Source organism: Alosa pseudoharengus, unplaced genomic scaffold (genome assembly GCF_046254945.1).
Source record: "Alosa pseudoharengus isolate Yale_2024_CS ecotype anadromous, Long Island Sound unplaced genomic scaffold, YU_APseudo_1.1 YU_APseudo_1.1_scf_5, whole genome shotgun sequence".
NCBI classification, from domain to species: Eukaryota; Metazoa; Chordata; class Actinopteri; order Clupeiformes; family Clupeidae; genus Alosa; species Alosa pseudoharengus.
The window spans coordinates 3488779-3507248 of record NW_027468837.1 but is presented as its reverse complement, the minus strand read 5'-3'; the positions used below and the strand labels follow the sequence as shown (position 1 = coordinate 3507248).

Below are 18470 nucleotides of genomic sequence, written 5' to 3'. Positions count from 1 at the left end.
ACGGGATACCTGGTTTCAGCTTTTGTGGTTTCACCATGATGATGCATTGCATGGGAATAACCGCCCCACCCCCTACACTCCTCATTCCTCCGACCCCCCCCCTCCTCCGACCCCCCACACACACCACCACCTCCTCCAGTTGAGGGAAACCATGGCAACGATGGTTTGTTGCTGGGGCGACCATTGGAAGAGCCGGATCAGCCAATCACAGAGAAGTCACTTCTGGAGATCTTGGATGGGATTGTGATGATGTACAATTTAAGTGTCCATCAACAGCTGGGCAAGGTAAGTGGAATGGCATTTAGGAAGAGAAAAGGCTAGAGAGAGGGAGATGGGAAAACATTGAGCAGAGGGAAGGTGTCTGTGGCCTGTTTGTTTTGCCACTCCTAACCAGAGCTGTTAGCTTTTTGTTTCCTCTGTTTTTATGTGCATTCTCATTATTACCTTATCACAAAACTAAGTTAGTATCGATGTGATATCAGTGGGTCTAGGAGATTGGAATCAGTTTCTTACATCTAAAGAAAACAATCTGCAAAATGTCTATAGAATGTTTACTTAAGCACCTGCTATGCCATATGCAGATATAATACTGTATATCTAGCACATCCCTCTTGAGACAGCTTCTTTATCTCCATATAGACAAAATTATTACCCAAAGAGAATCTCCTTTTCTGATTATCCAAAGCAATTTTTTGGATGGATGGATGCATGGATGGATGCATGGATGGATGGATGGATGGATGGATGGATGGATGGATTATATTTCCCATAAAGACACTGCATCATGCAAGGTCTCCACAGATCTCATGCTGTTTAGGATGTCTGATTGCAGGCATGGTGGAGCAGCAGTAGTGTCGCTGCCTGCCAATCAGTCGGCCCGGGTTCTATTCCCAACCTGCCGGTACCAATTCAGCAGTCACTTTACTTTAAAAGCCTTAATGCATCTTTAAGGCCTAAACATGTCTTAGTTGTAAGTAGGCAAGCAATGCATTTGATCTGGAGCAGAATGACCAAGTGTATCTATTTACTTATCCCAAAGCAATGACCATTTTCACATTTACTAGCAAATATGTCTGCTATGGCAAAGCCAACTGTGTTCAATACTTTTCCCCCAATAATTAGGCTATGTTACACTCTAAAAAATCAAACATTGTACCAACAAGACAACATATAATTCTTTGCAAATTGTGAGTTAGCTTTTCAGCCACAGTAAAAGGCATTTCTACATACATTAGACATGTCGTTCTCAGGGAGTGCAGACCTTTCCAAGGCCACATGCAGCTATTTGCAACAAATCTGAAAGTGGACCTAGCAAAATATTTTGACCTGCTCAGTGATAGGTGACACCAACATAACATGAGGGATAGATGTATTTCTTCACAAAAGAAATATCAAATAATAATGGATTGAAAAGAGATAACAATAGACCAGACATGCTAGAATAGAGACCAGAAAATGGACATCCACAGTCCCTTTCTATCAACACCAATGATTTTCATAGATAAGGATTAGGCTTTAAAACAGATTGTCTGTTTGACATTTATGTTGTTTGGTCTGTTTTTGGCTGCATACACGAAGGCCAGCGTGAGCAATGTTTTTTCCCTGGTTTCTGTATTCTTACAGAACTTGGTAATGGCAATAATATTGTCCTCTGCTTGACAGAGTGGCACCCTTAAAGACTAAAAAAAGGCCCTGTAGCAAACTGACACCTTGGATGAACGAAAATATCCATGATCTAAAAAGATCATGTAGAAAAGCTGAGAGAACATGGAGAAAAACTAAGTTACAGGTTCACCGTGCCATTCTAAAAGAAAAAATAGCAAATTATAATAGAGCTATTCGGAACGAGAGAAGGAACCACTTCTCTAAGGTAATTGCTGAAAACAGTGGAAACTCTAGGGTGTTGTTCTCCACCATTGATAGGCTATTGCATCAAACACCTTTTGATACACTCAGTCAGGCATCCTCTCTAAGATGCGAAGAATTTGCAGACTTCAGAAACAAAGTAATTTCTATAAGGGAGGCTATTGGTAACACAGGTAATATGTTTGATAGTACACCCAAAAACAGCCCCCCAAAATTAAGGTTCTTTAGCACTATTACTCAATCTGAGCTTAGTAAAATTATAACTCAAACCGGCTCCTCAACATGTGCTTTGGATCCAATCCCTACTAGATTCCTCAACATGTGCTTTGGATCCAATCCCTACTAGATTCCTCAAAAATGTATATGATGGCTTAGCTCCCTTTATTCTCAAGGTAATAAATACCTCATTAGAAACAGGTATATTTCCAACTGCTTTTAAAACCGCTGTTGTGAAACTTTTACTTAAAAACTTCGAATCTTGACCATACTAATCTGAGCAACTACAGGCCTACTGTATATCAAACCTACCGTTCCTGAGCAAAGTACTTGAAAAAGTCGTTTGTAATCAGTTAAATACCTTTCTTAACGAAAACAGTATTCTTGAAAAATTCCAATCAGGTTTTAGATCAAATCACAGCACAGAAACGGCTCTAGTAAAAATAGTCAATGATCTTAGACTGGCTACTGACTCAAACAAAGTCTCAATCCTTATTCTTCTAGATCTGAGTACGGCATTTGACACCATTGATCATTGCATCCTAATTCACCGCCTTGCGAAGTGGGTGGGTCTCTCTGATAATGCTCTAAACTGGTTTCAAACCTACATTACTGGCAGAGATTTTTATATCACTCTAGGACAGTGGTTCTCATCACTTTTTTCAGTGATGTACCCCCTGTGAAATATTTTTTCAGCCAAGTACCCCCTAACCACCGCAAAGCATTTTTAGTTGAGAAAAAAAGACTTAAAACAGAGCAATAAAACATATTCTTCAAGATACAGCCGGAATTTTGCCGGCTCTAGTTTGGCCTTCTTTGCCACTTGTCTCTCCGTGTTTTCACAAGAATTATCGCTACGCTTCAACCACGACTCCATCGTTTGAGTTTTGACAGTGATTGACAGGTGATGATGGGTGGCATGTGGCAGGTTTGGTCGAACCATCCTGGTATGGGGGGGACTCAGTGTTTTTAGGATAATGAAATTGAATAGCCCACTGAAATATAAAATTCATTTTATGAACTTATATTTTGCTGAAATATTTATTATGTAAAATATTTATTACATAATTGTTTTTAAAGTATTTTGGCAAGGATTCTACTTTTTAAATATATGTATATTTTAAAATCTCACGTACCCCCAGGGGTACGCGTACCCCCATTTGAGAACCACTGGTCTAGGAGATCATGTGTCTGTAAAACATGACTTACCTTTCAGTGTGGCCCAGGGGAGCTGCCTTGGTCCCCTGCTCTTTTCCCTATATATGCTTCCATTGGGAGACATCATAAGTCAGCATAATGTAAACTTCCACAGCTACGCAGATGATACCCAATTGTATATTTCTGTGGAGCCAACTAACCCAGATGGCCTTTGCTCCCTCACTGCATGCCTAACCTCCATTAATCAGTGGATGAGCAACATTTTTTTGAAACTAAATGATGACAAAACAGAGGTACTTTTGGTTGGACCAAAACCAAAGCAAGACATTGTTCTTAGTAATCTGGGGAACTTGGCGCACCAGGTCAAACCAAAAGTAACAAGCCTCGGTGTCATCTTAGATGCAGAGTTAAGTTTTAAGCCCCATATCAGTAAAGTTACTCAGACAGCCTATTTCAATTCCACCTGAGAAACATTGCCAAAGTGCGGCCCTTTTTAACTCAACAAGATGCAGAAAAACTAATTCATGCCTATATCACTAGCAGGTTAGACTACTGCAATGCACTTTTCACTGGTCTTCCCAAAAAACATCTAAAGAAATTGGCACTCTGCGGCTAGACTTTTAACTAAGACCAAGAAGAGAGAACACATCACCCCTGTGTTGGCTGAACTGCACTGGCTCCCTGTTTCCTATAGAATTGATTTTAAGGTTATGTTAATTACTTACAAAGCTCTGAATGGCATAGCACCTTCATATATCCCTGAGCTTTTAATATCTTATCAACCACAAAGGAAACTTAGATCATCCAATTCTAATCTTTTAATTGTTAACTCATCTTATCCTGTAGACTACTTTTTCAAATTATTCTACATCTGCTGCCATTGGAGGGCGCAGCCAGCCAGAAGCAGATGGGCTCCCCCTATTAAGTCAGGTTCTGCTCAAGGTTTCTTCCTGGAATATGGGAGTTTTTTCCTTGCACAGTTGCCTTATGGCGTGCTTGTGGGGGGTAAAGGGTTAAGGCTGCCAGTCTTGAATGTCTGTGTATAAAGTCAAATAATTGCGACATATGCTAAGAACAAGCTAAGGCTAGCTGCTTGGAGTCCGCATAAACGGGGCCTAAGCATTTGTTAGCCTAGGCATTTGTCAGCAAAGCCTTTATATATCCATAGTAGTATAATAGTATTTCTGATATGTTGCTGATTGGATCATAAACGGCCACAGCAATGAAGAAAAGTGAAAGTGATTGATAATGACTGACTGACTATTATTGTGTTACATGCTCCAAATGTAAAGCACTTTGAGCTGCATTCTGTGTATGAAAGGTGCTATACAAATAAAGCTTATTATTATTATTACTAAGATATATATATATTTATCAATGGCAATTCTGAACAGGCAGCAACAGCTAGAGGTCTCGGTTAATTACCGGTATAATAGATCACATTTGATGGTGATATAGTCTGAAGAATAATAGAGTCAGCCCTTCAGATGTTCAGTTTTAGACAGAACTTAGGTTAGAATAATTATCTTTACACAGCACAGCTCATGTTTAAAAGCACAGTTCATTTTCACAGATTTCACAGCACAGGTATGATTCAAAGGTATGAATGGTTGACAGATATGATTCACAGGTGGGTCATTCCACGTCAATTCAACCAGGGCCCACACACTTAGGTCTCAAACAATTCTGAAAAAATTACCAGGTGTACCTATGTTATCCAGGAGACACACTGTAAAATTACTCTTATGTAAAATCAATACTTTCCAAGATACAGCCAGTTTTACAGGGGGAGGGGGGGTGTCGATTTTGGTCGGCCTCTTTTTTTTGTCAAAGCCCACAGCGCAATAACTAAACCATGTAGGAGGCTCAAATTTTGCATTCTGGTACATAAATAGGAATAGTATGTAGCAAAATCGTCACGTTTGGTCTGGATGATCCTGCATGGTCATAGTTGTCCCTCAAAGTTGATCAAAATTTTATTGGAGTTTTTGGCTGGGCTCTGTTTAGGCCTTCAGAAGACATATTTGTACTCAACATAGGCTCTTGATTTATTTATCTTACTGAGATAAGTAGAAACACTCTCACAAAAAGCAATGAACAGAAAATAAATCCCTTCAGGGTCTGAACAGCAGACCTCACAAGTCTGAAAAATAATTTTGGTTATCATTTTCAGAGCACCCAAACACCTTGTGGGAATATACAAATACTTTTTTAATATGTTTTTCTTTATTCTCCATGATCCCTTCTTTTTAAAAACACCAATTTGACTTGTCTTATGCAAATCTTTCTTTTTTATTTTCCACCCTGAACATGGGCAAAATGCCCCATTGACATCAATATGTTTTATTTAGAGTTACCACAGTGCCACCTGTGGTTGTATAGACTAACCTGTGGTAGCTCTATACAAAACATATTGATCTCAATTGTGCAAAGGTATGTGCACAGATATGTTTAGTTATGGTCACATGTAAGTAGGAATGTATGTTAGTATGGGCAGCCGTGGCTCAGTGGGCCGCGGCTGAAGTGCCCTTGAGCAAGGCACCTAACCCCTCACTGCTCCCCGAGCACCGCCGTTGTAGCAGGCAGCTCACTGCGCCGGGATTAGTTTGTGCTTCACCTCACTGTGTGTTCACTGTGTGCTGTTTGTGTTTCACTAATTCACCGATTGGGTTAAATGCAGAGACCAAATTTCCCTCACGGGATCAAAAAAGTACATAGTACATAAATGATTCAAACTCTAAACGGGAACACTTACCTTGGTTGTAATTTGAGAAATGTGCCTCAAAGGTGAGCAGATGATAAGATTCACAGCTCCTGTGGTAGATTGCTTCTAGAATGTTTGATCGCTTTCAGCTGCAAAGCTTAATTAGCAGAATGCACTGTTGCCGCCACAATGTTATCTCTATCAAAGTTTATTTGCTGTTTTATCGTAAATATCTCAAAAAGTATAAAGTTCACAAATATGAAAAACACATTGCACACGTATCCATAACAAGACCTCTGTAGAAGTGTTTGAATGTCAAAACAGTTCGGCAGTTTCAGTCGCATTAAATCTCGGTTTTGGTCGGAAAAAGAATAATAATTATAGGAAGAAGAGTAATAACGGTCCATTGTATTTACATAAGTCAGAAGAAGCCAAGGAATAACAATACAGTGCATTTGCATGCACTGTAATAATAATAAGAAGCCTAGTGATAATAGTAGAGTGCATTTTCATGGACTGTAATAGTAAGAAGCCTAGTGAAAACAGTACAATGCATTTTCATGCACTGTAATAAGAAGCCTAGTGATAATAGTATAGTGCATTTCCATACACTGTAATGAGGGGGCCAAGCAGTCAAGCAGGAGTTGTCATGGCAACTCAATGCTGTTACATCAGACATGTGGCTGTATGGCATAAGTTTGATGTCTAGTAACCAAAGATTGGCTGGTCACTTCCTGTTTGTAAAAGCTTTGCTGAGATATGAGCTCACTTGCGGTTTCCATTGGCTGATTTGGCTACATAAAGCACACATTTTTTGAGGCTTGGTCTGAAGATCGGACAAAATTTGTGACTTGTGAATGAGTGGTGTACTTGTAAGGGTTGCTGAGATATGAGCTCACTTCCTCTTTGGCGGCTTCACCACCATTTTGAATAGGCTCTAAGGTAGGCTATTGAAATGTTACTTAATAAAATGTATAGCCCCCCCCCCAATCTAATTTTTTTGCACAAGTTATTGCACTGTCAATATCTTGTACAACACCTAATAGCGAAATCTAAAACCAAGACATATGTAGCAGGGTAGGCTATTTGGAAAAACATATATTTCCCCTCCTTCGTTTTTTTTAAATAATTCCGTTCACACCAATGCTAAAAACAGGGTGTCGCAAACCCCTTGAGTACATTCATAAGTGAAACCTTCCCACATATCCACTTTGGCTGGAGATTTCAGAAATAATCATGTTCAGTAATAAAACCTCTGTTTTCATGTAAATTAAAGGCCAAACCGCATGGAAATATATGCTTTGTTTCAATGTGCACACCAAATTAAGATATCAACCGAAGCATGCTCAAATGACGTGATAGACGAGGCAGTGTTGCTCATCTGTCCATCATCATACAAAGCCCAATTGGATTGGTCCAAACAGCTCTGGTTTGGGCATAGCTGCTCCACAACGGAACCAATCCGAACATCCTGAGCTCAAATGTTGTGGGCAGGGCTAAGTTCGGCTGGTTTTCCGGGCTATAGACCTCATAAAACCTGCAATAAAACTAACTTCTGTAGAAAACCAGTTAATGGTCTGTTTCTCCTTGCTATGGTTCTTGGTCAGTAATGTTTTTATGCTTGTTTTTGTGGTCCTCAGATGGTGGTTGTTGCTGATGATGTACATGAATATGCTGTGGCCCTTAAAGACACAGAGGAGAAGATAGCCAGATGTCCCAACAGGGTAAGCACTCTTCTGCTTCACTCACACCGCAGCTTGTAAACCAGTACATTCATACACTTTATGCACTATTATTGTAGAGTAAAGATGGTAGGGACAGTGAAACTAATTGGGCCAATTGTAGGTGTTGTCCTGTATTGTCCTACTTAAAACGATCAACTATTTAATACCATCTCAGTTGATATAAACCATCATTGTTTTGAACGATACCAAGTATGTTGCATTTTACATACACACATATATAAGCTTACATATATACATACAGTATATACATGACATGCTATATAAAGTTATTTTATTGCTATTCCTTCTCACCAGTGTACAATACTACTACTGATCATTAGTATTACAAGATTTCATAGTGTACCTTACATTTGCAGAGAGCAGACATAATGGATGAGCTTCTGAAGAGTCAGAAGGTTTTTGCAGAGAAATTAAACCACCTGAGTCGAAGGCTGGCCTGGATCAATGCCACCATATATTCTAAGGTAGAACAATACAATTGTACTGTTGCCAGCATTTTAGATGTACAGTACCTTCATGTTATTAACCACAATCAAATGTGACAGTACTGTCAGTAGTAGTAAGATAAGCTCTGGATACCCTGGTATCAGATCTGAAAAGCCCATTTTTATGGGATCTGATTCAATGGTAGCCATCCTTGACAGTATTTCCACGGGGTCATAAAAAGTTGGTATTATCATTTTGTCGAGGGTCCTTTTCTCCACCACTGACATAAAGAGATCAAGCTAATATCTCTGTTACATCATAAGACCATGATAAGTACCTACACTCCTAGTATTGTGCTCTAAAGTATATGTGTGTGTTACAGGAGAAAATGTTGGATGTGTACTGGCTGCTGCGAGTGTGTATTCGCACAATTGAGCATTCTGACAACACTGGTTCTCTGTTTGCCTTCACCCCCGAGTTCTACCTCAATGTGGCCATGAACAGCTACAGTGCCCTCAAAAACTACTTTAGCCCAGCCAACAGCATGGACGAGCTGCCAGGTCAGTTCCCCCTTTCTATCTCCTTTTCTCTGTCTCTTTGTCTGTTCCATCTTCATTCTTGTAGTTTATGGGAAATATCATGATAATATATTACTTATTACGGCCTTAGTGAACTCTGAGTCGGGGTCACATATTTGAATAATGTTGAGAACATGAATTTGAGTTTACTTTGTGTTCTCCCAAAACATTAATGTGTAAAATCATTCAACCCATTTTCACTATTAACCGTATAAATTATTTAGCGTTCATTACATTTCATTAAGCCTTTGGCTGCTCAACGGAACGAAAAAAGGAATGGTCTAAGACACCAGTGGAGAGGTGTTATGACAAAATAGTTTATTGGTGTGTATGAAGTATTAAGTTTGCTAGAATACTATCTTTTGGGGGTTGATTCATTTTGCACATGGCTATTTTGTGACAGAATCAAATGGCTGGTACAGTATATTGTGCTGATATACTGAGGAAGTGCAAATTATTGTATGTGTTTATGTATCTTATACTCCACAGAGTTAATGTAGCTGGCTTGATTTAAGATATGCCTAAATTCTGATATTAAATGTCTAAAAGCAATGTCTAAATTCTAATTACCCTGAGTTGTTGTAAATGAATATAACACCGATTGGAAAAAACAGTGTGGTTTAGGTAAATATGGAAAACCTGAGGATCAGTTAGTTTTGCAGAACAGGTGATTATTATTTTGCCTGATGTTTGGTTTCTTTTACAGGCTATGAGGACACACTCACTCAGCTTGCTGCTATTCTTGCTAAACACTTTGCAGATCCACGCATAGTGGGGACAGGTGAGAATGTCCTGTATGGTTATAGGGTGGCATCATGCTTGATGAAATGTTTCCTCGAGGACATTTACCATACATTATTTCTGAGCCATTTTACTTACAGCAGGCAATTGGAATGTGGGCAAGATTATAAATGATAGCTGCAATGAAAGTAGAGCAATTAGCCACCTGCTGTGAGATTTCAAAATTCCGTAGCCAGGATCAGTACAAGACCCCAGTATGATTCAGTCAGACAGAATTGAGGAATTTATAGAGCACAGGCCTAAATTAGTTTGTTATTGTGTGCTGGGCCTCTGCTTTTGATATTCATGGATTAACCTGCAAAATTAGTTACACTCTTCATCTGTCTGTCCTGGTAAATATCTTGTCTGTTCAGGCAATCTGTAGGGATTTTTTAAGACCTTTCTAGGTGTCTGTGGCCAGGTACAGGTATATAAACAGGTATATAAAAAATGAAAGACTGTTCAAGAATGCAATTGCTTACTAGTCAAAAATATTTGTTGTTTTTTTCCTCTCCAGACATCAAAGACTCTCTCATGCAGGCTCTTGCCAGCTATGTGTGCTACCCCCAATCCCTCAGGGCTGTGGAACGAATCCCAGAGGATCAGTGAGTTTTAACAGCAAGGCTCTCTTGCACCACGAATAGAACTGTGGAGAAAAGGGTGGCTACAGTCTCATCAAGTACCTTGTAACTGTTGTGGCTATAAGCCAGTTAACTCACTTTTGTGCTCAGTGATCATGGAGTAAATAGGACCTGGAGCAAATACATTTAGACTAGGTACATTTGAGTGTTTACCTGATACATATTTTGTAAGCAGTGTGTGTGTGTGTTCCCCACAGACGTGTGGCGATGATGAGGAATCTGCTGGCTCCTTATGAGCAGAGGCCCTGGGCTCAGACAAATTGGATCCTTGTGCGTTTTTGGAAGGTAAGATTTTCTTTGTCTTCCTTTCTTTTCTTGCTTTACTCTTTCTCCTGCTGCCTTTGTTTGTAGTCTCCATTCATTCTCATTTGCTCTCATTATGACCGCCATTGCAGCACAAGCACAACACACTCTTGGTTCTGTCAGTTTTCTTTTTTCTAATTTTTGGTTGACAGCCAATATACAATGTTTGTATAATATAATATACAATATACACATATACCACACACACAAATAACACACACACACACACACACACACACACAGAGATACATGCACAGACACACACACTGGCACACATTGTAAATATCTAGATATACCACATAGCAGTGGGTAAAATAACCACTGCATAACGTCAGAAGTATACTTGAGGAATGCGGATCCAGGCATGTATTTTGCAGTCACCACAGTAGATAGGTAGTGCACACAAGTGTCTACAGAAACAATATTTTCATGGTGTATGATAGTGAGCAGGGTTTCCCTTTGAAGTTGAAGTGTATTGGGCATCTGAGTGATAGGAGGCCATTAAGCTACCTACTATGGGTAGTTAGCCTAACAACGCATGCTAATATGCTAACCTAGTCGGCTGAATGGGACCTCGTAAACCACCTAAGTTGTATTTTTTGGTTGTAATAACAGGGTTATCACATAAGGCTACAGAGATGTCCCTCTATGGAGTTTTTCTTCCCTCAACTAGTGATTTGTTGGTCACTTGTATTGCACTCACACAGTGTGCAGATTGTATTGCCATAATAATGAACAAGAATTCAGTGAACCATGCTTTGTGGGTAGGGGTGTAACGGTTCATGTATTCGTATTGAACCGAAACGGTACGGGCTTCACGGTTCGGTGCATGAATTTACTCGGAGAATACACGGTATAAAAATACATAAAACTCGTGTGCGGATTGATTAATGTCATGCGCAATTACTGTTAAGTAGCGAGAGTTACGGGAGTTCTTTAGCGACACCTAACGCTAATCTGTAGCCTCGCCTTAGCTCTGAAGCTCTGATTGGCACCTATGTTTTTTATTTGTCAGGTCGTCGGTCGAGTCCATCAGTCATTAGCAGCACTAAGGTTAGACCCACAAGAGTTAGAGGATCCGCTGGTCTCTTTAAGATCGCAAGTTTGAGAACTTCAGTTACAGTAACGTTAGTACAGGCGAAAGAGTGGTGGATAGGATGAAACTGTGTGTCGGCGTTGTTCAGCAGTTGTTGGGTAGCACTATGTGAGTGGAAAAAATGCTACACATATTCGAAGCCATCACCCAGATGATAGGCTACCAATCACTGAAACGAGGGGGAAAAACAACTTACCCTGCGCTTCAGCAGCCTTTGGATACACATACAAATAGGGAGCTGGTAGTGTTAAGTGCATAGACAGTAAAATAAATTGACAATGCTAACCAGGCTAATAAACAAACCATGCTACGGTGAGTTAACGTCAAAGGGCAAAGTCACGTGACTTCTAGTTGTAGTCTGTTTATGAAATGAAAGGAGCAATTTCGTTTTTTTAAAAAAGGCAAAATAGTGTGATATTTTCACAGTTAGTAGGCTAGATTATTACTTTACACACAATAAAAAAAATATTGAGGCAAATTGTAGACCCTTCCATATACAACTAAACACAGATGTTGAAGGTCTTGCTTAAGTGGATTTTTAAAAATCATTTTCTATGTAATTTGCACTTTCAGAAATAAGATGCTGTAGGCCTATTTTCAGTTGTATAGCTGATTGTCTTATTTTGTTTACAAGTTACAGATGGAGTCTGGGTACTGTTTAGCCTACATCTTACACACTTCAGGCTGTTGCAGATAGCTCAAGGAAGAGACTGTATGACACTAGGTGGTACAGCCTGAGACATGTACAAAAAAAAATGCTTTCTGCATTTTTGTTTTGCTTTTCCCTCCATTGTACCGAACTCATACCGAACTGTGATGTCCGAACCGAGGTATGAACCGAACCGTGACTTCTGTGTACCGTTACACCCCTATTTGTGGGTGTGGTAGCTGCACTTTGATTGGAAGAGCATGTAAGTTGATATTGGACGTAAGAGACAAAGGACATACTGTAAGTAATGTGTTTTTCCCCTTGCTCAGGGTTGTGGGTTTGGCTACAGGTATACCCGGTTGCCTCATCTACTTAAGACCAAACCCGAGGATGCCACCCTACCCAGCCTTCAGAGTAAGTAGACCACCTTACACACACAGCTATACCTACTCCATTAAACAAATACAGTAAATGCAGACATAAATTATGAGATGTAGCCTACAAATGAATAGATGAATGTACAGTTTGGTCATGAAACTAGTTATCAATACGTTCAAGTATGTATTTCTTAATTATTTTTCTGTATTTCTTCATTTATTTATTTCTGTCTTTCTATTTATTTACGTAGACTATGTATTTCCACATTGCTTGATTTATATATTTTTCCATTTCCACACTGCTTCATATATGTAGGTTATTTATGTAGCCGGGGCTATTTCTACATGGTTTCATTCATTTAATTATGTATTTCCACATTGTTTAGTTTATTTACTGTAAATATTTACTGTACTTAAATGAGGTAGCAATTAGGTAATTGCGAAAATGAATTAGGCTTACCAGTTTGACCAATCTGTAGATACATTTATTGTATCTACAGATTGGCTATAAATAGAAACCCAGCCATAATTTGAGGATTTAGGTATGCACGTGTGTTTCAGGCATAATGCAAGCACTAGTCTCTGACTGAAAGTGCACAGAACTTGTGCATTTGAGAGCGCTCTCTTGCGGCTGTACACGATAATGTTTCTTGTAGGGTTCATGTCGGTTAATATGAATTAACATTTAAAAACATGTTCAATTATATATTTTTTCATATATAAGTCGCACCTGACTATAAGTCGCAGGACCAGCCAAACTATGAAAAAAGTGTGACTTATAGTCTGGAAAATACAGTAAACTTCACTCAATGTGGACTGGACAAATCCCGAATTTGTTTAAACTATTTGCCAGTGACCATGCGTTTTAGATCGCCAAAATATAGCCCATAGTTGCACATGGGAGAATATGTCTCTGATAGAATTGGGTAGATCCAATCAATGGCATTGCCAAGCAAGAGATTCCAATATTAGGGGATTGTAATATTTCCACAGGTTCAGGACTGTTTGCCAGGAGGGCTTTTTTGAAAGGAATAAGCAGTTTCATCTGTTGTTCAAAACAATTACTGTTGACACATAATTGAAGCTGGCCACATCCCCTCTGGCTGACTGTTATATTGTTAATCAGGGTATGTTGTGTTATTTCTTATGACCGCCACTGCAGCACAAAAAAACAAACAAAAGGTTTATGTTTATTTTCAACCTGGTATGATAGTAAGTTTTAGGAATATGGGCATATAAATGTATGTAATTTCACCTCTCAGGGTCATTCCAGAGGGAGAACACAGAGCAGTGACCATTTTCTTACATGAATGGGGACTGTGAAGGTGAATTCGAAAATCAGTACCAATGGTGACATGAATTTGTAAATAAATCAGAATTGGGCAGTGAGTGTTTGTAATTGGCACAGGTAAATTACACTACGCCTATATCCAAGTGCACACCACAGTGTAATGATGTTTTAATTAATACAATTAAGAATAACAACAACCTGCCTGGACTGAGGTAGCCATTGTTGCCGAGTTTGCACCATCAGACAAGAGTCCTAAATCTTAAATGTTCATGTCTTTATTTGGATAACATAAGGATCACAAAAAAACATAATTTGAAATAACAGTGGACTATTCTGCTTCCTTTTTGTGGTGTCATTCTATTTTCCTCATTCTCTCTGCTTGTTTTAGACCACAAAGAATTCAACCTTTATGTGTGTGTGTGAGTGCATATAATAAGAACTGTCAGAATCAAAGAACTAAACTATCATGACTGACAGTGGCATGAGTTTAAATAAGAGATGGATATTTATAGTATCCTAGCAAAGTAATGCTATAAGTGGACACAATCAAACAGTCTCAGGCTGGAGGTTCAACACTGTTTTCAGTCTGTCTTTCAAACACTGCATTTTTCTTGTATGCCATTTTTAAAGTATATATTTTCCCCAGTGCTTATAGCAATTCTTGACTTTATCATGAATATGATCTGCCAGAAATAGCAGTGGTTTAGACTATTGTCTACAAAGCAGAGTTTCTGGCCCCTACTTTGAGAATGAATAGCAGGTGGACATCTTCCAAATGCAGATAATCTGCAAGGATGGGAATCCAGACTGAATAAGATTTGTATTGTATACCTCTGCTTTTTCATTCTTGTCAAAACAATGATTTTTAACTTAAACTTAATTTATTTATGGTACAATATTGGCACTTCACTAAATACCCATACATTGAACTGTTAACATAGATTTTCATGTGCCTACTCGCTACCCCCATACCATTTTAGTCCTTTGAAAATCATAGCCTGCCCTTGTTTTATCTTTAATATCTTCCTGCCCATTATATGTTGAGAGCTCAAATATCGGCACACCATTAACTCATTGAGTGCCAAAAACATAATATTACGTTTTTCCTTCCCATGCCTTGAGTGCCAAAAACGTAATATTATGTTTTTAGCTTTTTTTTTTTAATTACGAAACTAGACACTCTAACACACCTTATATGTGATTTTGGGAACTCTGTGATGAATGGAAATGAAATATATGACGATCGAAAACTCATGAAAACGCACAATCTGGACATTTTATCTGGACATTTAATCTTAAAACTCTGCTTTTGATGGTTGCCGCTTTGGGTTGAATCAGTGACACATGCACGTCAGGTCAAAACCAGGCCATTTTCGTGGGTTTATCACTAGGTGGCAGACTCACCAGGTCTCGCTAGGTCACTTCCCGGAAACTTTACAGGCAACACTTCATATTTCATCAAAGACGCTACATCTCCATTTCTAGAAATAAAACAGGGATTTTGATGAAAACTAGCCACTGTTTAGCTTGGGATTTCTTAGGAACAGAGGCAGTGGGTACAAATAAACGGTTTGTACCCACTGAGAGCTTAAAGTCTCACCTTTCAAACAAGCCATAGTATGTGTCCATAGCTATAACATAGAATACGCTGTGGCTCTACAAAAATCGTCAACAATCATCAAGATTGCTGGCACTCTGGGCCAAAGCTTCCGAAAACAGCGCGGCATTCAATGAGTTAATAAAAAAAAATAAAAAAACTTAGGGCCTTATAGAAAATCAATGAGCATGCCATAGAAGTTAAACCGAAAACATGTTTGTCCTCTATCCTAGTTTGGGCTGGCTATGAGTAATACTTTTTAAGATATTAATTCCCAAACATTGCTTCCCATATAATGTTTTAATGCTGTAAAATTAAAGTAATAGCAAGGGCTGAAAAAATAAAACAAAATTTGAAAAGAAATAGTTTTATAGGCCTTGGTTCTGGGACCCATTCATGATACCCATTCATGATTTTGTTGGACACCGTAGCCAGGGTAGTCCAACAAAAATAAATGTGCTTTTACTGTTTAAAGCTTGCTGCTAGCAATTATCTGTATATAGTTAGGATGGGAAATTACTGTAACATAGCCAACATACTCCTGTCACTCACTTCCAGAGTTATTATCATTAACAAAAAGGTATCATTAACCAAACAATCTTATTAAGAGAGGCACACTCAATATAAATCCAGCCTCACAGCTTGGTGATAACCATTATAACTAGGTCCGTTATCATTACTGAGATATTGTGACTTATTAGTGATAACTAACTAGTCATTACAGGTTAACTTTAGCTATATGTTCCCACAGAAGCAATCTACAATACTGTAATGCATCTGAGATGTAGCCCTACTTGTTGCATATTTCAGCAATACCTCCTTCAGGCTAACGTGAATGTGTTGACTGACTTTACAAACCCTAATTATACATTCCATCTGTAATTCAAAGAGTTAACTCCACTGAACAGTGCAAGACCATTATTCTCCCACATTGTGAACTTAGTTGGGGCTTATGTTTTAAAATGTGTGGATGGGGTTTTGCGGGAAATGTTCACTCCACATCAGTTCAATTATAGGCTAGTTGTGTCCTAGGTGCTAATTTCATTTCAATATTTAAAATGGACCCCTCACTTCTCTACTTTTCCTAAGATGACCCCCTTTGCCATATATGGTGTAATTTTAGAGAGAACGATTATTTCACAGAATATCATTGATTTTCTCTGGTAATGCAAAGTATTTTTGGTGTTTTGCACCTTGTTTCCAATGGCAAAGACGTGAAGATTCTGCAATATTTGACAGATGTAGTCTGTCTCACACGTATGTCAAACACAGTAAACATGTTGTGAGATTGTATTGACCAGAGGACTTGTGCATGAACAGTGATATGAGTGATGGCTAAGTAAGTGACAGGTAAGTGATGCAGAATGCATCAGGACTAACAAGGCAAGGTGTCACCATCCATATTAAATGCATTCACTTGAATTCAGTCATTCAAGTTATAATTGCAACACCACCGTTTCTGTGTGCGTGCATGTTTTTCATCTTTTTTTCATGATTTTGTCTTCAATTCCTATGTTTTCCCCCTCTAATTATTAATTATTTCAAATGTTCCATTGTCATTTGCATGCTCCTCAGGAGATTTGTCCATTGCTAGCTTTCAAAGTAAGTTTTCCCCTGTTTGTTTCATCCTTGTCTGTCTTATCCTCTTTTCTGAAGAGCCTAATCACACATTAATTAGTAGCTGTTGTCAGTGTGTAACTTTTAGAAAACGTAAAAAAACCCCAAAAAAAACCCTTTGATTGTGTGCTTTCTAATTAGCCAGTAATTATTTAGCCATAGTCAGGTATGTAATTGTAGGGTTGTATGTACAGTATGTAAACATGTTGTAAAACATGTTTAACATGTTTTTAATGAACAGAAGGAAAGCCATATTATCTTACCCAGAAAGAGTACAAGAGAGAAGTGAAAAAGGGGGCCTGCTCCTCTGTGATGGTTTTGAATTGAGTGTTGTTGTCTTGACTTGCATAATTTAGAGGACCTAATTAAATTTAAATTTGTTTATGCTTATCCAACCTTCAGTGAAGGAGCTTTTGAAATAACCTAATAAGAGAACCTCATAGCCTCCCCTGATTTATTAGCACACTCAAGTAGTGTCTTTGTCATGTATTTGTTTGTGTGTGCGTTTTGGGAGCTCATTTGTATGTTATTTGTACTTTATTACTCTTCCTCTCTCTCTGACCCTGACCTCCATGCTTCCCCTTCTGATTGTACTGATCAGTTATTTTTGTCTGAAAAAACAGCTTTTCAAACCTCATTTGCCTGACAAAAAAGAGTAGGGTTAAGTATTGTTCCAATCTATCTATAACTTACAGGTGTGTGTGTGTGTGTGTGTGTGTGTGTGTGTGTGTGTGTGTGTTATTCTATATAACCATTTCTCTGACTAATTTCAAACTTGCTAGGTGTCTTGCTATGGGCATGAGTAAGTGCAGTGCCAAGTTTGATGATGTTTGGATTCTAAATGAAAAAGTAGCGTTAAATATATTGGTAAAATAAGCACACATTGGCTTTTGCCGCTCTAGCCACTGGCCACCCCCCCTCTCACACAGCACAGCTTAGGACCAGAGACTGAGAAGGCTGAAGTTTTGGCAGCATGAATCAGTGCACAGCACGGGTAGAAAGTCATGTTTGGATGATTATCATGTTTGGATGATTATCATGATTATAGTGTTTTGCAACACGCCAACAAACATGGGTATGCAGAGGCTATTCAAAATGATGTAAAAAGGGTGTGCAATAAACAAATACTTCGAATAGACCAGAATTCTTTGACTGTCTTTAGACTTTGAATAAACAAACAACAATTCTGACTGCAAGGTCCCAAATTGAACAAGTGATAATGGTCCTGAATTTAAGGATGTTTCAGAATGCCACACATGCAAAGCACGACCAGCTACAGACAACAAGTGGCAGACAAAGGGTGATCTCACTTATTGGCTAGCAGGGATTGTTTTTGAGTCACATCTTTGCAAATTTCATATGATGATGCATCATTCCACAAAATGGTTTGTCTTCTATACCATTGAGTTATTCAATTGGCTAAAAG

General features: G+C 38.7%; 1 protein-coding gene across 1 annotated transcript in view; it reads left to right on the top strand.

Annotated features, from left to right (window-relative positions):
* The window catches only part of rnf123 (ring finger protein 123), a 109586-nt gene that overhangs the window by 33061 nt on the left and 58055 nt on the right, over nt 1-18470 (top strand). The window contains exons 24-31 of the mRNA XM_076268697.1: nt 140-285; nt 7585-7668; nt 8046-8153; nt 8498-8675; nt 9400-9474; nt 9991-10078; nt 10312-10399; nt 12492-12576. Coding sequence (XP_076124812.1) covers nt 140-285; nt 7585-7668; nt 8046-8153; nt 8498-8675; nt 9400-9474; nt 9991-10078; nt 10312-10399; nt 12492-12576 — 852 coding nt within the window. The remainder of the gene's footprint in view (nt 1-139; nt 286-7584; nt 7669-8045; nt 8154-8497; nt 8676-9399; nt 9475-9990; nt 10079-10311; nt 10400-12491; nt 12577-18470) is intronic.